The sequence below is a fragment of the Lissotriton helveticus genome, chromosome 7 (assembly GCF_964261635.1).
Source record: "Lissotriton helveticus chromosome 7, aLisHel1.1, whole genome shotgun sequence".
Lineage (NCBI taxonomy): Eukaryota > Metazoa > Chordata > Amphibia > Caudata > Salamandridae > Lissotriton > Lissotriton helveticus.
In genome coordinates, this window is record NC_136068.1 from 82,751,730 (window position 1) to 82,775,498 (window position 23,769).

Sequence of the window (23,769 nt, forward strand, 5' to 3'; positions counted from 1 at the left end):
GCAAGCTTTTGCATTAGCTAAATGTGTTCTCGGATACCCCCTCTGTCACGGTTATTGCCTGCTTTCTTAAATGACATCTTTTCCTTTCTTATTTCCTACCCCCAAATTGTGAAGCACTCCAATACCCACTGGCGTCTTGTTCGCACTATACAAAACTTTATAAATAAATAAATGCGTAACCCAAGAGACTGCTCTTGGGCTGAGTGACTAGAGGTTCTGCTCTGCTGCTCTTGCATTTCAAGTACACTTAAACTCAGAGACTGCTTCAAGCTTATGAAAAAATGTGTAACCCTAGAAATAACTGCCTTGTTACAGTCAGTGATATAAAAAGTCGACCTTCATCACAAATTCCAGCAGAAGCATTGCATTACCTCTTTGTACAATGAGTACAGAAACACCGCTGTTTGCACGGTCTTGCCAAGGCCCATTTCATCAGCCAGAATGGTGTCTGTCCCCTGTGCCCAGGAGAAGCGCAGCCAGTTGAGGCCTTCCAACTGATAGGGATGCAGGGTCCCGCCAGTCACGTCAAGGTACTCCTGCTGCCGATCATACTTCACAGTTGGCTGAAAGGCGAGAGGGAGAAGAAAAACTGGCATTATAAAAAACACTGGCATTATAAAACATGTCCAACCACAAGTGAAGGGAAGGCAGGTGTGTGAATGACCTTCACTGGAGACAAAAGGGAAGGGATGGTGATGCTCATCTCACAATAACACAAAAACAAAAAAAATCACGTGGCTAAGTCAATAGTAAAAACTAGCAGATGGACGTCCCATTTTGCACATTCCAGGGACAGAATATTTGCTTTTCCCCTCAGAGGCAGAACGGCATGCACTACTTTCACCTAAAGACTCACATCAACAATGGGGGTCTCCGGGGGGCGATCAAGCTTCTGCAGCTTCACCTTCTTGATCTTTTTCGGGGGTCGGCCTTCTTCACCAAGCATCAGCTCCCTGAGGAGGAAGTAGCCGGGTGTGATAAGCATGGGTTCAAAATCAGGGTGAACCAACAACCATTCTAGACATACATTCTCCCATTTCCAAAATTTCTCAACAGACCACCATTCTTGTCTAATCAGCATAAGAACAAAGGCTACAAAGATCAACACAGAGGCATGTGAGGGGGACTGGGGGTGTACCTGTGAGTCCAGTACGACTGCTTGAAGATGTCGAAGTCTTGAATTTCTATATCCTCGGACTCCCAGGAGGCCTGATCATAGGCAAGGTCACGCCACTTGATCAGGTAGTGACAATTGCCTTTCTTGTCAATGCTAAAAAGGAAAAGAGAGAAAACTCAGAACCCAGAGACTGTGGGAAGAGTTTGATAAGAGGCAGGATGGTGGAAGCAGGGTATAAAGAGATGAGATCACACCTAAAGAGACCAGCAACAGGCAGATAACCATGAAGCAGGACATAGGCAATAAGAGCAGCCTTATTACCTAGAGGGGAGAGAGGGGGTAGGCAGAAAATAAAAGACATCTGATAAAGGATCAGGCAGGCCTTGAAGTTACCTGTGGTTCAAGATGCGGTGAATCATCATCCACTCTGGTTTGATGCCGTATCGGTAGAACCTCTCCTCCAGGTCCACATACTTGGGGTCCTTGTTCTTCCTCTTGCGCGTCTTTTCCTCTTCGTCGCCGTAATCTACAGGTGGCTCATCCATGTCATTTTTGCGTTGGTAGTTCCGGAACATGACCTGGCAGTGAAGCTCCAACTGCAGTGGGGCACAAGGCAAGCCAGTGACAGGTCAGAAGGGCTACAACCCTCAAGAGCCAGAGGCCCTCCCACCCCCCATTAAAGTACCGTCTGGATAATGCTGCCACACACCCTAGCCTATGGACCAGTTCCTCAGCTCCACCCCTGGATCTGTTCCAGGACATATTCCCCCATTCACAGACCCAAAAGCTCCAGCCTTGCCTGGTACCTCACCTGAAGCTCTGTGACCCAGGAGCAGTGCCAGTAGGACATTGCATGCCACTTCACGAAGAACTCGCGCTCTGGTCTGCCCTCTAGAGGCTTGGGTGGAGGGGCGTCCGGATCATCTGTTGGAGGCTTTGGGACCTGTGTGGGTGGGGGGGGCTGACCCCACTTCCAGGTCAGGATTTTCTGGATCTTCCCCTTCAGAGGTGGGCACTGCAAGATTGAAAATACAATACAAGAATTAACACATAAGCCAAGAAGCTCACAAAAGGAGCAGCAAAACAGAGGTAGGACGCAGAACCGTAGATCCAGTTTAGATAATGGGGAAGGCCTTTGCCTTCTGTTCAGTTCGACCTGCTTGAACTGAAAACGCAGTACAAAAATAATGTGGATCACAGGTCTTTAACTGGATGAGAGGGCAAGAACTGAGCAAGTGGACCATCATGCTGAAAACAGTGCTGTATGATTAGTGAGGAGAAAAGAAAAAAAAAGTGAGTGGCTGTGAGCCGCTCTGTAAAGGGCAATCAGTGAAATTTTGGTTTACTTGTGACAAGGCTTTAGTGGCTGTCAAAATGGGGGAGGGAGGACAAAATAGCCTTCAAAGTTTTTTCTCCTCCTAATAAAAGGATCACACAGTAAATACTTAAAAAACATTTACTAAAACTTATGGGAGACTGGGCTTCCCATAGCGTGTTGGCAATTGGTATTATATTGCAGGTGGGGGGGAGGGAGGAAGATGACTGGGCGACACATAGAAATTTGGAAGACCACCTACGTAGACTGTACACTCTCGCCAGTCTTGTTCATGCTGAACTAAAAAGGGACTTGAAAAACCGACACATTCAACGCACTGGATAGCACAAGCAGATGAAAACTTGGTTAATCTCAATTACAGAATATTTTACACAAGTGTGCTTTTAACATGTTAAATAGAAACTTTGATTAGCACCATATCTGTTTCAATATCACATAATAGAACCCATAAAAGTTCTCTAGTTTGCATTAAATAATAATCTGTTTCATTGGCTTTTGTGACTCGGTTTGTAATTATTTTTTACAACTTATCTTTCCAGAGGCCTTTTCATTCGAAGGCACAACTGCACTTCCCATCTCTTGATTATGCCTGCATGATGCCACTGTACCCATTCTCTGCCAACAAGAGGAATCTCAAAAAGCAGAGCTAATCACAACGTTCAAAGGTTGCTGCAGTCAGACATCAAAACCCAAAAAATGCCCAATACCATACTAAATAACAGAGGAGTATTCTGAAGTAGGAATAAGGGAACTGCTTCATGTGAAATGTACAAAAAAAAAAATTGCAAGGCTTAGATACTGTGAATGGAGGTACGTACCGAGCATCGTGGGCAGTGCCACTCTCCGTTGGGGATCTCTGGCAGAGGTGGGTTTAGGCAGTGGATGTGGTAGGACGAGGGGCAAATGTCACAGCACAGCAGCTCTCCCCCATCTTTGCATACGCGGCAGAACTCCATATGGTGGTCATCTTCCTCTGGGTCCCCTGCGCCTTCTTCTAGGTCTTCCTCACCTTCTGAGTCTTCCTTGGCCTCCCATTGAACTCCCTCCTTTTCCTGATATGCAGGGATTGGGGGGAAGTTTTAGATAAAACAGTTACATTCTGACCCAGAACCATGCCTCAAGCTTCCAAGAGGTCACCAAATGTCTCACTCAGTCTTGTCACCCACTAGATTGTCCCAATTCACCATTCAAGTCCCCAGGACACAGCAGCACCCAAGTTGCCATCAAGCTCACTTTGACCATGCCATGGGCCTTCAGGCACCATTACGAGTAGAACACACAGAACTCACACAGTGCGGGCAGCTCCACTTGCCCTCAGGCGCCTTCTCCATGTCGGGGTCCAGGCACACCATATGATAGGCACGGGGACAAGTGTCACACAAGATGATCTCTCCACCTTGCTGGCACACCTCGCAGTAGTCCTGGTGGTCCGTCTCATAGCCATCAGGAGGCATGGGAGTGTCGTCATCTCCTGGCAGGGATGAGAATTATAAAGTAGTCATGTCGCGGCAGGGTGTGGTTGAGAAGCAGCCTGGGGTAGGTTTGGATACAAGAATGGAGCAACAGGCGGAGTGTGGGATCAGCTCTAACCTTTCTTTTTCTTCCTGCTAGCCCTCAGCCTCTTACGACTCCGGCTACTTCGACTCGTGGAACCGTCAGAAACAGAATAGCTGTTGATGCTGGCGTCATCAAAGTCAGACTCCACCTCCAGGTCTTCCTCCTCACTCTGGTGAAGGAGACAACAAGTCAATGGAAAGTCTTAATGCAAATAACTAGATTTCCTTCAACGTGCCCCCTCCTCCAATATCTACCTATCGATATTAGAAAACCAAACACTTGCCCACCCCCCAGATCTTGCCCTATGCTCTGCCTACTCAGGCTAGAAGCCACATGGGCAGACATCCTCCAGGTGCCCAGTATTGAACAGAGCTGGACCTCATCCTAAAGATCTCTTCTCCTGTACCCACTACTGTTTATTTATTTATTTATAAAGGTAGTCTAACGCTGGCCTCTTACCGAAGAGCGTTTGCGCTTGGACCCAAAGGCTCCTAGTTTGATTTTAAGGGGGGCCACCTTCTTGGCTTTTGGCTTCTTCACCTCTGGCACGCGAGGGCTCTTAGGTTTCTTTCTGGCATTGGGCCCTGAGAAATAAGAGGTAGACTTGACTCACACAACTAGGACTCAGATAACGTAAGCAAGCATTACTAGGAGTGTCAGCACAAGACACGCAGGAAGAGATGGTAATAGGAGAGGGACAAAGGTGAAAATAATATATAAAAAAAATAAGAACAAACCACTTTTAAGCTGCCTCACCTTTGCCTTCCTTCGTCTTGGCTTTACGGAGAGGAACTTCAACCGGCGGTGCTGGTGGGGGCACCTCCGGGGTAGACACCATGCTCTCGACCATGGCAACAGCCGCCGCTGCAGCAGCAGCTACTGATGCCCCAGAGCTGCCTTTAAAGGGGTTGTTTGTGCTGAATTCCCGCCATTTGGCCCCCAGGACCATCATCATCTTCGACACCGCAATCTTGGGGTTCTTGGCAGCTATGAGAGGCCTGGAGAAAACAGAAAGAAAAATATAATGAGGAGAACGGTACATCGGAGCCTCATGACTCAGTCTGGTACCCCCCAAATCCACCCCCTTCCCAAAACCCTATGGCTCAAACTCATTAGTGGAGAAATGTTTGTCTGTGGAGATCAAAGGACTGTCGAAAGCTGAACGACTTTCACCTTCACCCCAGGAGAGCAAAGTCTATACTCGGCCCTTTGTCATTGGTGGAATCGTGATAGGAGAAAGGAGGTGAGCCTAAGGTCAAAAGGCATGGTCTCATCAGTGCTCCTATTCTAGTCTCACAAACTGCTCCAAACATTTACTGCCGATCAACAATACGCACCTGACGAACTGGCTAAAGGCCTTGTAGTTGGTAAGTGTCCGGTAGTCCTCCTCAGTAAATACATGGCCAATGTCCTCCATACCCCAGTCTTCCAATAGCTGGCCAGAAGATTTTGGCTCCTACCAAAAATGAAAGGGCTGGTGAAGGCCGAATATTTACACATGGAAACAGGGGCAAGTACTCAAGATAAACAACCAAATTAAACAGGGGCAAGAGCAGAGACAACTGTAAACAACTCTATGCAAAAAAAGATCAGCACCCACTACGTGTCAATATTCTCAAGATAATCTGTTCTATTACGATATCAATTAATAAAATACAACACTAGTTCTGGATCTTATTCAATTTGCTAAATTTCCTTCAAAATGTCTCATGTTCATTAAGAATGCTGCAAACATGTTATATATTCAAAATTCTTTATTGGTTGGTGTTCAAATCAGCGTAGCCAACGCCTTTCGTCTCTTTTCACAAGACTTCTTCAGGGCTTTGTTCTTCTAAAGATGAATTTCTCAAAGCATCAGTTTTTGTTGGTGTTCACAGAAAGAACCTGGATTGTTAGGATAAGTGTATTAGCTTTACGAGAAAGTGCAGCACCCAAAGTATTGTAAGTTTCTTATATGGACCATTCTGTCATTTAGGCCAAGTCAGTAATACGCGGTGTGTATCGACCATCTCCGGGTTAGGAGTCCAAAACCAACAAAAACTGATGCTTTGAGAAGTAAATCTTTAGAATAACAAAGCCACCAATAAAGAATTTTGAATACACAACATATTTGCAGCATTCTTAATGAACATAAGAAATTCTGAAGTGAATTTAGAAAATTGAACAAGATCCAGAACTAGTGTTGTATTTTATTAATTGATATCGGAACAGAAGGATTAACTTGAGAATATTAGGACATAGCGGGTACTGATCTGTTTGTGCATATAGGTGTGGATTGTATCTGCTTATGGGGACCCAGAAGGATGTCGTCCCCCGATCTGAGCACCACTTATTTACATTAAACACTATGTTTTGATGGGCGCGGCATTAAGAGTAAAGGCCTCTTTCTTGTAAATCGACAACTGTATACAACAGTCTGTTGAAACCTGAGGAACAAACTATGGACTGTGCAAAGTACCTTGGAGTCATCATCATCATCCTCATCCTCCTCTTCTTCCTTGCGCTTTGGTTTGCTTTTTTTCTCCTTCTTGGGTGGCAGTTTCTTCTTCTTCTTCTTGCCTGGCGTGTAGTCACTACCTTCGCTCTCAGAGCGAATATCTTCATCCTCGCCAAATTCAAGGCCCTCACCAGAACTGTCGCCAAGGTCCTGCAGAAAGAAGGAGGAGGATCATCGATAAAAGCAGATGATTCAGACTCCTGCAGGAGTCGTAAAGCCAAAATGATCAGGAGACTAAATCCCTCCTCACAAGAGGCATGTCTCTCAAGGAAGCTTCACCTGTCCTGATGAGGACAACACAGCCAAGACCAATCGGTCCAACACAGTAAGAGGGCTGGAAACCACACAAGAGATACAGTTGAGTCCACACCCTCGGTATTGGGACGCCTTCCTTTGAGTCCCTTCGGACACAAGACCTGCAATACATGTGGCTGCTTTCCCAGTCTGCGATCCTTCGGAGCAGTGGTTCAGAACCTTCTGACCCCACTGAATAACAAATGAAGGAACCTCAAAGCCATTTCTACAGCAATAAAATTACCGACAAAAATTGGCAGCGCCAACTGGTCTCATATTTGCCACCTACTGGTGCTGCCAAGCAAAGCAGTAACAAAAGGAAAATAAAGGTGCGGAAAAAAAAGCGCAGAGGAAAGTTGCACACTAGGGCGAGCAACACAGGTGAATGGGAGAAGCACACAAGCAAGAGACAGTGAGAGAAGTACATGGGTGAGCATGCGGAAAGCGCAAAGAGAACACTGCGCACAAGGAAGGAAAATTACATGACGGCACCTGGAATACACATGTCCTCTCATGAAGCACTTAAGCAAAAAAAAAAAGTAAAAAGTAGTTCCCTACAAGTGGGCAGTTGAAAAACACAAGTAAACAGACTACTCCGTGGAGGAACAAAAGATGGACATAGCAAGCTATTGAATAAGAAGCAAGTAGATTAGAACAACAATAAAGGCAGCTAATGGTAAACAATAGGCGGACTTTAAGCCCACTGTCAGTTCTTGGTAAGCTAACATGTTTTGAACCAAACAACTAATAGATTCGACCTAAAAATACACAAACAATACACTACATGAAGACAGCACATCTACTTTTCTCTGCAAATTCAGGTTTAAATACAAGATAGACTACACATCAGTGTAAGACCCAGGTCACATTCCTAAATCAATAGGTAAAATCAAAGCTGTAAGCGGAAGTAGTGAAAAGTTTTAACTGGATTGATATTTGCCAATGACAGACAAGACACGAATCAAGCTTGGTATGGACAAAGCTGAAGACCAAATGCCAAGCACAGGCTGCCTACTGAGAAGTGGGATTCTGCCAGTGAAAGTATTTGAGCTCTGCTGAAAAATGCAGACATGCACCCTTTTCAATACAGGAAGCCCAAGTTGTTCGAATCTCTCCAAACCATGGTACGACGGGAGTCTCAATGAGGATAGACGAGACATGCGAATGGCAGAGCGTACCTGGAGATCAGCTCCCTCTGCAATGCACCTAAAAGAGCTGAAGAAAAAGAGAAACGCCTACTTCAGGAAAATAAAACGCTCAAAATCAGACTTCTTCAGCCTCCAACTCGACCAAGCAAAAAACCACCCAAGAAAACTGTGAGCTAATCAGAACACAATCCAAGGAACAACCCCAACCGCTCAACACTGGGCATGAGGCACCCTCCTGTGAAGACTTCGCTGCTTTCTTTATCCAAAAAACTGACAAAATAAAAAGCGATCTCCTCATGGACGCAAGCCTCTACTCCAAACCCCAATGCCTAGCACCCACTTAACCAAAAAACAATGCTACATGGTCAACCTTCGGCACATACTCGGAAGAAGAAATTGGCAAACTGCTCAGTACACTGAAACCTTCCAATCACCTCACGGACCCCCTCCCTGCCTCCGCAGTAAAAGACTTTACCCCTTTGCTTCTCCCTCTCTGGACTAAAATTATCAACAGCTCTCTCCAACAAGGAAGCATACCTGACTCCCTCAAAGTTGGTCAGGTCACACCTCTACTAAAAAAACCTACAGCCGACCCCTCTGATCTCAACAATTACCGTCCCATCACCAATATTCCTACTCTCGCCAAACTGTTGGAAAAATGCGCACAACTACAATTGACTAAACACATTGAGCAATTTGATCTCCTCAACACCTACCAGTCAGGCTTCCGAGCAGGACACAGCACAGAAACTGCCATGACTCACATAATTGACGACGCACTTCAAATGCTAGACCAAAACGACACCTGCCTCCTCATCCTTCTAGATCTCTCTTCAGCATTCGACACCGTTAAACATGAGAATCTACTAGAACTACTAAACACAAGAATGGGTTTATCTGGAACTGTTCTCAAGTGGTTCACTTCCTTTCTTCACAACAGGTCGCAGAAATTCAAGAGCAACAACCTGATGTCCTCGCCAATACCTGTAACGCTAGGCGTCCCCCAAGGATCCTCTCTATCCCCAACTTTGTTCAACCTAGTCATGGAACCTCTCACCTCCTTGCTACATGCATCCAACGTAAACTTTCACATGTACGCCGATGACACTCAGCTATATCTCAAGCTACAATCCCCCAAAGACATCTTGTGTCTGAACTCAACGATCAGAAGCACCCAATCTTGGCTGGCTGATAACCACCTCAAACTCAACGCTATGAAGACTGAGTTCCTTCTGATCTCACCTCCCACGAAAATATCTACCACACAAACATGGCTTAAGCACCTAACAGCACTCAATGTCCAACCGACCATAGTGGATTCAGCAAAATCCTTAGGCATAACACTTGACACCAACCTCAACATGCAGCAACATATCAGCAAGGCAACAAAGGGAGCGAACTTCCAGATCAATACTCTGAGGAAACTTAGACCCTACCTCCCAGCCAAAGACTTCCAAACAGCAGTACAAGCGCTAGTCATCCCACGTATTGAATACGGCAGCACCGCCCTCTGCGGACTCCCCCTAACTACTACCGCACCACTAAGAGCTTCTCTGAATGCTGCAGCGAGACTCATCACTGGGTCAAAAAAGCACTCCCATATTACCCCCGACTTGAAATCCCTGAACTGGCTGCCTTTTGAAGCCAGAATACATCTGAAAATCGCCTGCATGACACACAAGGCGGTACACCTAAGCTCACCCGGCTACCTCGCTCAGAAACTGACAATCTCTGGGGGTTTTAGAAACACGAGAGGCACAAAGAACCTTCTGCTGAAACCTCGAAGATTCAGGAAGGAAAAAACATACAAGCGCTCCGTCTCAGGATTGGCGCCTAGGATTTGGAACTCACTCCCTCCCGAAACCAGGCTCATCTCCTCCACTACACTATTTAAAAAGGAAGTAAAAGCTATCCTCATGGCTAAATACACTTGATCTACTATCTCGAACTCTGTTAACACCCTGCACCGATCTGTACTACATGCTTGACCCATTTACTTATTTGTATGAGCGGTCTTATTACTCTTGTGATGGGCTTTGTAGCCACCTATTTGTACTGTATGATCTAGTGATTTATTGTTTGACTATGTTCCCTCATGTACCCCTCTATGTAAAGCGCTCCGATATCTGTGAAGATCTTGTTCGCGCTATATAAAACTTTGAAATAAATAAGGGCCTGCCTATGTAAAGAATGGAGAAGAGCAGCCTGGGTGGGCTGTTGGGACAGTCTACCCACGCTTAGATCACAGAGTGCCAGAAATCCTGGCTCTCCAAGTGTGCAGATGCGTATAATTTTCGAGAAAAATCAAAAGCAATTCAAAATTGTTTCTAGTAATTGCAGGTTCATATCAGAGCACATAACCAGACCACACATACTCCCTCCTGAACTACGAACCAGATTTTAAAGGTTTTTTAAAATGCTCATGATTTTTTTAAACATATCTTTATTCATTTTATTAGGCCATTAATTACCCTGGGGAGGCGATACAAAAAGACTTCAGGTAATAATAATACTTACTTGATGAAACATTTATTTTCATTGAAGGAACCATCTAATGATTACTTAAGGCAGAATGCTTATGATCGATAAAAATAATGTTGACGGTCACACTGGTCCACAAAGCCCCCGAGGAGGTGCAGTGGATCCCCAGGGGCCTGCCGACCACGGATTAAAAACCCCTGCTTCAGTGTACTAATACAAATAGGGCTCAGTCTTTAAACACTACTTTTGTCTACTACTACTACTGTGATGACTCCCTCCCTGCTCTACTGGCCACTTTACCAGTCCCATATTATGCCCTTCGCGCAGACCGCCTAAATGGCAGAGCTGGGGGCGGCGTGGCGGTCATCGCCCGCACCGACCTTCCCTTCCAAACTCTGTCTCTGCCAGACATCGCCACCACTGAGTATCTAGCCATCCGCACCACTTCCATCACACCCCCTCTCACCTGCGTACTCACCTATCGCCCCCCTCAATCCCCTTCACTGTTCCTCCTTGACTTTTTGGAAGTTCTGGCCACGATCACAGTTAACAACTCCTCCATTTTACTCCTGGGTGACTTTAACTTTTGGCCCTCTGACCCAGCTGAATGTTCATCTTCAAAAGAATTTTCAGAGACCCTTCAATCTCTTAACTTTACTTCACATATCCATTCTTCTACCCATATTAAAGGTCACATCCTAGACCAGATCTGGTCCTTGAATTGTCCCGTAGAGTCCCTTTCCATCTCGCCTTGCACATGGTCTGACCACTACCTGATCTCATTTACCCTTCCCATCCACCCTCCGGTCAAGCCCCTTCTCCCCAAAAACATCTGGGTCCGCGCTTGGGGTCGGGTTGATCCGGAAAATCTATCCTCCCTACTCACCACTTCCCTTCCCTCCTTACAAGGCCTATCCTCCCTTTCCCAGGTCAAGGCCATTGAACAGTGGCTCTTCTCAGGCTGCGACTCCATTGCCCCTCTAAAACGGATCACCTCTAAGCGTGAGAAAGACGCCAATCAGTGGTTTAACGACGATCTCAAGGCCACTAAATTGGCGGTACGCCGTGCGGAGCGGGCCTGGAGGAGAAACTATTGCCCCTTACTGCGATTGGAGTTTATTAACATCCTGGCCCAATACAAAAAAGACATCTTGGAGGCCAAAACTATCTATTTCTCCTCCAAAATCCTCGCAGCAGAGAACCAGACGAAGGAAATTTTTTCGATCGTGCACAATCTGGCGTTTTCGGACAGAACATCTTTAAAGCCCGCCCCTTCCAAAGTACTCTGTCACTCCCTCAACAACTATTTCATTCAGAAATTAGCCACCATCAAGGCCAATATCCCCCCCCTTCCCCAACTTTTGTGGACCCCCAGTGCCCCCCTCCCAAGGGACTACTCACCACCTTCCCCCCTCTCACTAAGGAATCTCTGACTTCCATAATACCCCTTGTCAAATCCGGTTCCCCATTAGATCCCTGCCCTGCTCATATTCTTCGTCATATTTTTATTACTTGTCCAGACCCCCCCCCCCTTCACCTTCTCAACAGTTCTCTTTCCCAAGGCGTGGTACCTAACCCACTTAAATCAGCGGTAATTGTACCCATTTTGAAAAAGCCGGGCGCGGACCCCTCTAATTTCCGCCCCCTCTCCCTCCTGCCATTTCTGGCAAAGGTGCTCGAGCGCCATGTCACCTGCGCTCTGAGCTCCTTTGTGGAGAAGCACGGAGCTCTTGCCCCCCGCCAGGCCGGATTCCGCACCGCACACTCTACGGCGTCCGTAGTCCTCTCGGTCCTGGACAACCTCAGGGAGGGAATGGACACCAACCAGCCCCAGGCCTTGGTCCTCCTCGATCTCTCAGCCGCTTTTGACACGGTGGATCATACCATCTTGCTTTCCCGTGTCAGGGCGGCGGGGATCGGGGGCACCGCCCTGGTCTGGCTATCCTCCTTCCTGAGGGACCGCACCCAGGCAGTTCGCCTGGGTGACTTTACTGCGGACTTTCGGAAAGTTCAGTGCGGGGTCCCCCAAGGTTCTTCCCTTTCCCCTCTTTTGTTTAACCTTTATATTGCCCCTCTTATTTTTTCACTGCAACAAATGGAGGTCGCCGTGTTTAATTATGCGGACGACCTCCAGCTTGTCTTTAATCTGTCTTCTTCTCCTTCTTCTGTTCTTAATTTCCAATCTATTATGATTCACATCCGGGACTGGATGAACCACAACCATCTGAAACTCAACCCAGACAAGACTGAGCTGGTGTTGACGGGTGGTTCATCCAGCCCCTGGTCTTCTTTATTTTGGCCCCCTTCCCTAGGCTCTCCTCCTGTCCCCTCCACCTCAGTTAAAACATTAGGCATTAAACTTAATTCTCAACTCACCCTTCACTCCCAGGTTAGCTCCGTGGTTTCTTCTTCCTTCCACTGCGTACTATACGCAGGGTGTCCCGTTTCTTTTCTTTTGCTGCCCTCAAATTGATCACCCTGGCTATGGTCGTTTCCCGCCTGGATTACGGCAACGCCCTATATGCAAGTATACCTGCATATAGCCTACGGCGTTTGCAGCAAATCCAAAACCAGGCGGCGCGCCTGGTGTTCAAACTCCCGAAGTCCCACCACACCACTCCCCTCCTAAAGTCTCTCCATTGGCTCCCTGTTCGTGCCCGTGTCCAGTTTAAGCTTGCCTCCATTGCCTTTCAAGCTCGACTGGGCACGGCACCGGCTTTCATCTCATCTGAGATCACCCCGTATGTTCCCACTAGGGAACTACGCTCATCCACTCTGTCCCTTCTTACTATCCCTCGGTTCCGGAGAAAGAAATGGGGAGGTTCGAAATTTGCGACCCTTGCCCCCCTCCTCTGGAACTCCCTGCCTCTCGAGCTCAGAGCCTTAACCCTATACCCACAATTTCGAAAGCAGCTCAAGGCTCATCTCTTTACGAAGTCCTTCAACTGATCCACTAGCAGTCTCTCTCTCCTTCCCCCAGTTCCGGTCCCTTCTCTGCCCAGATCTTTTGTTACTTGTAGCGCCATGGAACCGTTGGTGTACGAGCGCTTTATAAATAATTTTAAATTCAAATTCAATTCAAATTTGTCTAACTCTCCTTCCTCACTGTAGGCAAAAGGACCCCCAATGCCCACAGACGTTTGGCACAGTTACACACTATGCAAAAACCATCATCTCATGCAGTTATTGCTCCCCGTGCAGCTCCTCTATAACAGGAACAACTTGGAAAAAGCAGAAAACATTTTATACATAAACCAGTCATGCAAGATGAACACAGACCTCCTTCTTCGAGCGCTTGGGCTTGGTGCTTTTGGGTTCTCGCAGTTTCTTCGGCTTCTTCTTCTTCTTGATCAACTTGGGCGTTTCTGGCTCGGATAACTCCTCATCTAGATCTTCCTCAATCTCTGCGGAGAGACGCAAGAATAAGTCCCACAGCCTGATGTACATCAGTGGCGTCCAAGCCATAGGCATGTGATTGATAATCATGAAACAGCAAATAAAAGGAAACTAAATCGCACACTCCACGAAATGCTGCTCCTTTTCTGCAAAGTATTAACAGGCATTCCACCCAAAATTCTGAAAAGGCATGCAAACTCAGATTCACAAACACCACAAGGTGTGCGACCAAGAGATTTTACGGTGCAAACCAGCCTTTTGATAGGTCATAAATTGGCTTTTGAGCATTGCAATACGAGAGGGCATGAAGAGACTAACGCATTTGCAACTAGTAATTGTGATGTGGATCAATAGCTTGCGATGTAGGCCATGGCATGCCTCTCTCTATTCATTTATTTGAGTATTCCTTAGCAGGTAGTTTACGGCCCCATTGAACGGAAAATTCTTAATGTGACCCATTAAAACATAGGTCGTGCTGCAAAGTGCAAAACCATTTGCAAACCAATCGGCTGGCAAAACGGAGCACCTTTTGGCAAACTGGGATGTGCATAGACCCAACCCTTGGAATCTAAATCCGATAAGCGCGTCTCGATCCTGCAAGGTATGCAGCCCATTTTCATTGAACATTTCGTTCTATCCCAATGTTTCCCTAGAGGAAACATCGGACCTTATATGGCCAAATCTCTGGAAATAACCTTGGATTACAACCTACACATGCGAGACCACACCAACTCAATGGCCAAATCTGCCAGATTCCACCTGAGCTACCTATGGAAATTGAAACCATTTGACACTCCCTACCTAAAACTTGCAGTCCAAGCACTAGTCATCTCTAGGCTGGAATATGGCTGTTCTACCCTCTCTTGTTTACCCAAGATCTCCCTAGCACCCTTAAACGCCTGCCTCAATGCAGCCGCCAGACTACTTACCGGCACAAGGAAATTTGATCACATCACTCCTCATCTGAAAGCGTTGAACTGGCTTCCTCTCGAGGGCAGAATTCAATTTAAGCTGGCATGCATCACTCACAAGGCCCTACACTCGAACTCCCCTGCGTATCTTACACAGAAACATGTGATATCCGGTGGAAGCAGAAACTCACGATCGGCCAGTGCCCTCCTACTCCAGTCTGCACATGGTCGGAAAAAATAAAACCTCAGCAACTGTAATATTGACTATCCTTGTATACTCCTATCCCTCTTGTATTCAGCACCCCCCTCCGTATTTACAGTATACTCGTGATATCATGCATCTCGTAAGACACTTGGACTCTGTAAAGCACTCCGATACCCTTAGGGGTCAGGTTCGCGCTCTATAAAACCCTAAAATAAATAAAATAAAGCATTTTAGGAGAGAGATTAAAAACGGGCCACCTAAGTGAACCTTTTATTTCAGTATAGTGTGTGTGCGCAGACAGTTGAACCTAAAGGGATGTGTTCAAGGAAAAAAAAAAAAAGAGGGAACACAGACAAACTTATATGACGCCCAAAAAGTACAAAGCTAAAAGGCCAACATACTGACACTCCAAATTACGTTAGTGCTTCCAATGACCTATTCTGCTGGCATCCAAGGGTTACTTTGAGTGATGTCACTGGAACCACTGGGGATACAATTATAGAACAAATTGCCTCAGAATCCAGGCAGCTCCACCAACACAATAGGCTGGTCCTCCCAGAATGGCGGGAGAGGAGAGATCAAGCACCTTTCCAGGAGGGCCTGATACCATGTAGGTTGTGAAGGAAACCGAGCAGCTCTACCATCCAGGCGGCGCGGGCTATCCCTGGGCAGCTAGTTGCAGTGGCCATGTGGCTCCTTGACAATCAATCTCAGTCAGTCGAGATGTTCTCCACATGGGTCCCTTGAGTGAGCTGGGCCATTGCAGTTTACAGCGATGAGGAAACTCTTCCTGGAAGCCAATGGCACCTCACATCATGGTATACCAACATTCAGGAGGCCCATTTGGGAACCCCACAGTAGACTGGGATGGGCTTCCACAAGCTTGGCCTGTCACAAAAAGGGTCTCATAGACAGCATAGTGTGGTTTGAGTTCCACACAGAGCGCAAGAAACTGCATGGGGCTGCGGGGCAATGCATCACACATACCCTCCAGGACCATCGGACAAGAGGGCAAGGTTGGCGGGAGTGACACCACAATGTATGATCTTGGAGGAGACGACGCACATTCACGTGTCCTAGAAAGAAAAGGGCAGGTGGGATCTCACACAGGGGTGTGATATACCATGGAGCCTGACACCTTTAGAAACTCAACCCGGCAGAGCAGGTGGGTTCCCATACAAATCGAATCTTATGATAGAACCGGGACGCAGAAAGAAGGAGGGATCCGAGGATGGTGAGAGGTTCACGACCCTCTCCTCACTATGACAACTCCCACAAGGTGCTTCAGGCAAGCACCTGCGCCATCAGACCCGAGAGCAAACATCCCCGGACACAAACTCGGCCCTTTCAAGCCTCGGAGACAGCAGGACAGGTGGGGGCGAACACCTCAAGCTCATCAGTGTTCCAGACGTGCCCAGCTCTCTGCCCCTGCAGGAGGCGCTGCCCTGGGGGCTGCTCACACGTCACATTTCACCCGGATAGTCACGCCGTGGCAGGCCGGGTTCTCGTCTACAGAACGCGGCATGTCGTAATACCGGGGGGCGACACATCACGTGTCGAGTCCTTGCTGCGGGGAGGGGGCGGAAATCACGGCTCCAGTGCTAGGCGCAGGGAGGGGAGGCTTGTGCCCCTCGTGGGGGCCGTTCAGACCACGTGGCAGGACCGGGGGTAGTGGGCACTGGCGCCCTCCTCCCCGGGAGTCTGATAGAGCTCTTTGTGCTGCATGGAAGCTGGGCACAGAATGACACCGCGGGAGGTGGGGCGGCTCGGCGTCCATTTTAGAGCCATTAGGAGCAGATCCTCCCCCCTCCCACCCTAATCACAGCCGAGCCAACAGGAGGAAGAAAAAAAAAAAAAAAACACGAGGAATGAAAGGCAGCTCCGACCTGAGTCGGGAGCCAAAATGGACGCCAGCAGCAGGCCAACCTGTGAGTGATTTCAAGTCAAACCAGGGGTGAAAGATTCCCACCGCACACCCCAGGAGTGAGGCCACATGGGAAATAGCCTCGTGTGGGGCAACAGCCCATCAACACAACCTGGAGAAGGGCTGCCCAGTGAGCACCATCTTTCTGGCAGAAACAGGGGGTGCCTTAAGTGGCCATGGTCATGAAGCCTCAAGCTCGGCCCCAGGAGCAGCCATGCCCACAAGACTAATGAAAGAGACCCAACTGAAGGACCCACCTTGCAAGAACGGTGAGAACCCTAGGAGAAATAATATAGGAGTGGAGGACCCTTCTGCGGCTTCGTGCTTTGCGAGAGTTCTTCATTTGTGTAAAGCTATGCAACTGGACAGGTCATTCCCTGGGAATAGTCTAGGTGGCTGTTCTTAATGCGCTGCCGCCGGGTATGCCCAGACGTGGGTCCCAGGCTGTCTGTGACACTAGATTCAAGCTAGCCTGGCTGATATGGGGTGATACCCCGAAACTGGGCCCAGGAAGCTTGTTCCTGGTCCAGTGAGGACCTGGCCTGGCAGTTCGGGTTGGACTGTTCCCATGAGGAGCAGGGTCAGGACTGATTTGTTTATGGTTGGGTCTCAATTGGGATGGCATGGTGAGCAAAAGAACAATGGGCTTAACCCACATCTCGACTGGGGGTGAATGTTAGATTTTTTCTGCATTCAGTCCATCATCAGTGTGTCTTTTCTTCCCTTTCCTAGTGGCAAAGAGATGGCATGGTCTTCCCCAACATGTTTGTGAAACCACCAATAGTCTGCAGGTCACGACAGCATCACTAGCTGCAAGAGCTATCACAGGCTACAATAACAAATCTTTCCATAAACACAGAAAGGCTAGGCCAAAGCCCAGTGCTGCCTACTAGGAGGTTTGCTCCCAACCTATTCCATCCTTGAATATGCTGGCAGGATCCAACTCACCCTGGATAAGTAAAGGTAAATCATTTGCACCGTTTGAGTGTAGGAACCCTACGCAGAATACCAGCTTCAAGCTAAAACAAACATTTGCAATGCAATAGATCTAGCATCAACAAGAGTTTAAGCTACTGGTAATGCAATAGCTTAAACTCTCGCAAATGCGAGACCTATTGCATTGCAAATATTTGGTCTTTTACTACCGCCCATGCATTGCCTTCACATTCATGAAGGCTGCGCCCCTTTCTTTAGACATGCCAAATCTAAATAAAGGGGTGTGTATGACAAAGTGAAATTGCAGCATAGGGGCTTTGACCTAAAAAAATTTAATTAAAAAAAACAACAACAAAAAACAAAAACGTTAAGCAGACCATGTAACACCACCAGTAAAATGCACAGTTGTTATGTGAGGTGACAAATGCAGACACGGTGGTACCAAGGAGGGACTAACAAGCCTAATACCGACTCGGAAGCCAGCGTTTACGAAGGACAATGACGAGTACATTAAAAAATATGGGCTGAGTGTGCCATACCCCACTACTGCATGCCTCGCAGCAGGGCATGCGCTGCACAGACTCGATCTAAAAAGGCTTTGGAATAGGAGAGGTGTTAAGGGGAGGAGGGATTTTATTCATATTTAGTGGTATCTTTTTTGGGACCCCCCCCCAATTCTTGAATACCTGGGCACCAGGGCTCAGAAATCTAGACCGCACTTTTTCCTAACACATTTGTACACTACGTCAAAGCATGCTAGAAGCAGCTAACACACAAGGGACCACCTAGTAGAAGAAGCAAGACATGCCAGGTGAAGATGTTTGGGAACTGTGATTTTGGCATGCAGTCACGGTAATGAAAAAGCAAACTAACAGTGCAGCAGGAGAAAGGCTTTGACAAGATATGAATGCCATGCAGTTCAAATTTTTCCACAGGCGCTTCCAAAACACATGCAAGTTTAAAGACTTCAAGCCCTGCAACTCTGACTGATTTATAATTATCGAAAGTTTGAGTAATGGAGTGGAGATGTAATGGCTGCAGGAGGGAGACCACTTCACGTTTCATTTTTCTGGAATTGTAGAATAGCCCTATGATGGGTGATAGCTGTTCCCCAATGCAGGGAAAGGACAGTTGCCTGAGAAAGCACCCGGGAGAAGTTCACAGGGGTGCCCATAGGTTCGAACTCAGATATGAAGCTACAAGACAGTGGAAGAACCCAATGTAAGCATGCTCAGAAAGAACTGACACCAAGACTGAGGCCAATGTGCCCAGTGGTGCAAGATTGCTACATGCACCTGCAGGCGAATCACAATGAAAGCAGGCGAATCACAATGAAAGCAACCGAATGAAGACTCATACCAGAGCCAAAGACTTGGGGTATCCTTAATTATACTGGACAAAAAAGTTTTTGTAGTTTGAGCATTAGCAGCACCTAGGCGTAGAGGAATAAAGATCTAACAACCAAGAAACAGCAACACTTCCGACTTATCCTCAAACTTTATCCAAGGGACCCCATATATCTAAAGACAAGTCCATGGTTACTTAGCCAAGCAGCAGTACCCACTGAAACAGTCCAGAAGAGAAAAAGCCAAATCTACAACTCAAGGAATGCACGAAAATAACACACCATGATCATGTTGATGAAAATCAAACTCCAACCCAGGACTGCCTAGCTCCAATTATGCAGAACAGCAAATCTGATCCAGACGAGTGTAACATTAACTCATCTACCTCGTCAGTGGGCGCAATTTCCCACCTCAGCTTTTGTAGTGTAGGCAGAACCATCTGCTAGAAAGCATAACCCTCATGGTGTAGAGCAGATGTGTGGCACTAAGGATAGTTTAAATAGATAGATTCACATAACATACACCCAACATTCATGGCATCTGCTGATTCTTACCCGATAGTCAATAGAAGTCTAATAGCCTTAACATATAATGCTCAACTTTATTAAGTGACTCCAGTTCACTGGTGTGGCAAGGCAACTTCCAGCTTTCCTTTGGGGACAGCCAAGACTCCCTGCCATATCAGAGCTTGACATTGGATATGAAGAGAGCCGGATGCTTGACAGTGCTCAGGAGAGGCCTGTTAATCCACAACCCTGGGTCTGGCAAGAGCTTCCTGCAAGTCACCCACCCAATTCCTACACAATCTATCTAGCTTCAAATGAACCTCACCAATCCCTATAGGACAAAAAGGTGGAAATAATTCACAAATAGCAATCTTCACTGTAGCAATTTCTTCTGGCCAAGGAAAAGGACCGCAGGTTTTGCATGTACCAGAGAAATATCGCTAGTAGGAATTGTTCAGGTTTTGTAGGCCAACGGGACATGCACACCCCAGAGAAAAATGTACACGCAAGAAACAGGTTTCCAGCTGGCCTAATTGGTGAGCCCACCAATTCTACTTTCTCTTCGTGGGTTACACTTGGCAGTTCTTTAACCGGTACAACTGCAAATTTTCTTTGGTTTGGTCCACTAGGATAGTGCATGCCTGACTAGAATGAGACCTTAATCAAAAAACTAGAGAAGGCCCCTGGGCAGAACACTAACAGGCAGGAAAACGGGAACAAAAGCAAAAAATGTAATAACTGCCTGATAAAGCCAATTGGCGATGGGCACCTTCTTCAGTGAAATGCTACTAGAGAGCACTAAGTTATCACAGATGCTAGCAGAGAACTTATTTCAGAACATTAACGGCTCACTTCCAATGCACAGACAGAAAATGGGGTCCTCACCCTAAACACACCCGATCGGAAGATCAAAACATCTCACATACTCCCCTAAAACAAGACGAATAAACACCATTGGCGGTGTTGTACCTGCCCATATTATAATTCCCATCGCTCCTCAAATCCTAAGTGGAACAAAAACAGAGTAGGAATTGTTCTATCCAAAATAGTAGTCCTGCATACCCCCGTATATCTCCCTCAAAAAAGTCGATTCATCATACTTGGTATTTATGAACTACAAATTTTTGAAGAGATGGATGCCAACATTTATTTCGCGGGGGCACGCCGTAACGGGGTTAGCAGGCCTGGAGAGATGTCCCTTAACTCCTCCCAAAAGCAGAGCAGATATGACCTACTCGGCGCTGGGAAACTCTTCGGGGTAGCTGTGCGTCCTACAAAATCTAAATAAATAGCTTCCAGTCCCCTAGCAGGTGAAGCCAGGTATCGTTTCAACCAGGGATGAAGACTAAGTTTGAGTGAGCTTTGAAAATTTGAGAGATGAACAGACTTTGTTTGCATTTGGACCTGCTTAACCGCAGCACATCGGTTTAAACGAGTGGACGGGCTGCGTCGGCCAACAGATATGCGCAGTACTACTGAGGGAGTGACCGCGAGGGCCGTTGGGCGACGTGCGCAGCGAAGGAGTTAACCTAACAACTGCACTCTCAATAGAAAACTAAATTCACACAAAAATAAGTAACCAGACTAACAATTCCTAACTTACTTGATAAACCTTAAGTTTAGGTTTGTTTATTGTACAGTTAATAAAAAAAAAAACTCACAATGTGAAAACTTTACATTTGTAAGGAAAGCTTTATTTACAACTAGCAGCCCGTCCCGACGTTGTCCGGGTATGAACGGTTATGCGTGTAATGTTTGTAATATTAAATGTGCTCTGATGTTGTGCGTTTTTAAATATATGTTGTAATTGTGTGTTATGCAGTATGAGGCAAGTATGCCAAAATGCAAGAGTAATTCTTCCACGTGTTGTTTCACATCTGCCTATAGCAAAAGGTGATGTTTTAATGTTTTAGTAACATCTTAGTCCGGTTGTGCATGCACTGTTAGTAACAGCGTTGTTCATATGCGAGTCCTTCCGTTCATTATCTGTGGAGTGTGTTGGTTATTGACGTTATTGTGTGTAGGCTGACATTGCCCGGCGTGCCCCTGTGTTTGCGAGGGCAGGTTTGAGGCCCCGTCTGCGCCCCGAACTAAATTGCAATAATTTATTTGTTTATAGGTTTTATATAGCGCTGGCTGGACCCAGGGGTATCAGAGCGCTTTACATTTTTGAGACAAGAAGGTCAGTAAGACATGGGTCATACATAGCATAAATGAGTATAAAACAACATATAAGTCTCCGCCAGACATATTTCAAAATGATAAATATGGGAAATAAGAACACCGAAAAGTGGGAGATGTGATAATCAAAAATAACCAGGCATACATTGAAAATTGCAGAGGAGGATAGGGAGGTTGGTGGTCAGAATTGGGGTTGTGAGGACGAGAGCAGGAGGGGCAGAAATGAGGGCAGACGGAGGACAAGGGAAGGGGGGGGGTGCAGGGAGGAGTGAAGGTGGAAGTGACGAGGAGGAAGGGCGAAGTAAGGCTGAAAAGAAGGGAGGCAGATGTATCTGAGGTCGGACAGAAGTGGCCAGTGGAAGATAGCAGATAAGGATTATGGTCTCCAATATTTATTGAGGAGATGTAGTTAGAGTTCTTTTTTGAAACAAGGGTAGGAAGGGTTGCAACGAAGGTCAGTTGGAAGGGCATTCCAAATGCATGGAGCGTTGCCGGAAAAGGACCGAGACTGGGTGGTTTTCTTTTTTTGAAGGGGGGGGGATAAGAAGGAAGGTGTTTGTGCTTCTCAAGGAACTGGAGCAACCGGCTTTTGTGAGTTTGTTAGCGAGGTAGGTCGGTGTATTCTCATGGAGAATTTTGTGTGTAATGCAGGCTGTTTTGTGCGTGGATCTACCTTCAATGGGGAGCCATTTAAGGATTTTAAGGGTAGGGGAGATGTGGTCGAATCGCTTGCAGTCAGAGGTAAGCCTAGCTGCAAGGTACAGCACAGATTTAAGCGGTGCGAGGTGGATCTTGGGAATTCCGGTGAGAATGGCATTGCCATAGTAGATGCGAGAAAGAACAAGGGATTGGACTGCTAGTTTGAAATCATCGATAGGGATGAAGGGCGTGATTTTCTTAACGTGGCGGAGAGTGAAGAGGGCTCCTTTGGCAGAATTATTGATGTGTGTCTTGAGGGTTAGGAGGTCGTCAAGTGAGATACCTAGTTATTTGACTGAGGAGGACAAAGATAAGGAGCAGTTGAGGGCATGAAGGTCAGAGATCCAATTCTGAATAGGGAGCTGGTTGTTTTTAGGGGAAAAAAGAATTATTTCAGTTTTTTTAGGGTTGAGTTTGAGGTGGTTAGTGTGGAACCAGGCTTGAATCTTGAGTGTTGTTGAGGTGAAGGATGTCAGCATGGGTTTTAATCTTATAATAGAGTTGGGTGTCATCGGCAGAGATGGTAGTTGATCCCGGCTTGTTTAGAATGAGTGTGAGGGGTTCCATGAAAAGGTTAAAGAGAGAGGGAGAGAGGATGGATCCTTGCGGAACTCCTAAGGAGATGGAGGTAGGGTTAGATAGGCAATTTTGGATTTTGATTTGTTGAGAACGGTGTTGTAGGTATGAGACGAACCATTTGTGTGTCATACCATTTAGGCCGAATCGATCTCTAAGAACATTGAGTAGAGTAGAGTGGTTAACAGTATCAAACGCTGCAGAGAGATCAAGGAGGATCAGAAGGCTAGATTCACCATTGTCGAGTGAGTGGTGGATGTCATCAGCAATGTTTAGCATGGCGGTTTAGGTGCTGCATCCTTTCCTAAAGCCAGATTGGAAGGGGTCTAGTAAGTTAAAGTGTTCAATGTGTCTCTCTAGTTGGAGAAGAACACATTTTTCCAGGGCTTTAGAAAGAAGGGGAAGGTTGGAGATGGGACGAAGGTTATTGAGGTTGTTTGGGTCTGCCAAAGGATTTTTGATAATGGGGGTGATTTGGCCTAGTTGCAATGAGTCGGGGACACAACCGGTGGCAAGGGAGCTGTTGATAATAGAGGTCCAGGTAGGGGTGATGATATATGTTTGAGGTTTTGGACAAGTTTGGATGGAAGAGGGTCTTTGGTGTGGGAGGAAGGCTTGAGTTTGGAAATGATGTTAAAGACGTCTCTTTCCGTGACTGG

The 23,769-nt window shown here is 46.7% G+C and overlaps 1 protein-coding gene across 7 annotated transcripts in view; it reads right to left on the minus strand.

The window, feature by feature from the left end:
- Positions 1-23,769, minus strand: part of CHD4 (chromodomain helicase DNA binding protein 4) — an 81,693-nt gene that overhangs the window by 52,172 nt on the left and 5,752 nt on the right. For all 7 annotated transcript variants that reach the window (XM_078651561.1, XM_078651562.1, XM_078651558.1 and 4 more), the window contains exons 3-15: positions 13,710-13,834; positions 6,469-6,657; positions 5,348-5,466; positions 4,767-5,008; positions 4,470-4,594; positions 4,044-4,179; positions 3,743-3,924; positions 3,272-3,505; positions 1,929-2,132; positions 1,511-1,713; positions 1,139-1,270; positions 857-953; positions 372-563 (exon numbers count right to left, since the gene is read on the minus strand). In XM_078651561.1, coding sequence (XP_078507687.1) covers positions 372-563; positions 857-953; positions 1,139-1,270; positions 1,511-1,713; positions 1,929-2,132; positions 3,272-3,505; positions 3,743-3,924; positions 4,044-4,179; positions 4,470-4,594; positions 4,767-5,008; positions 5,348-5,466; positions 6,469-6,657; positions 13,710-13,834 — 2,180 coding nt within the window. The remainder of the gene's footprint in view (positions 1-371; positions 564-856; positions 954-1,138; positions 1,271-1,510; positions 1,714-1,928; positions 2,133-3,271; positions 3,506-3,742; positions 3,925-4,043; positions 4,180-4,469; positions 4,595-4,766; positions 5,009-5,347; positions 5,467-6,468; positions 6,658-13,709; positions 13,835-23,769) is intronic.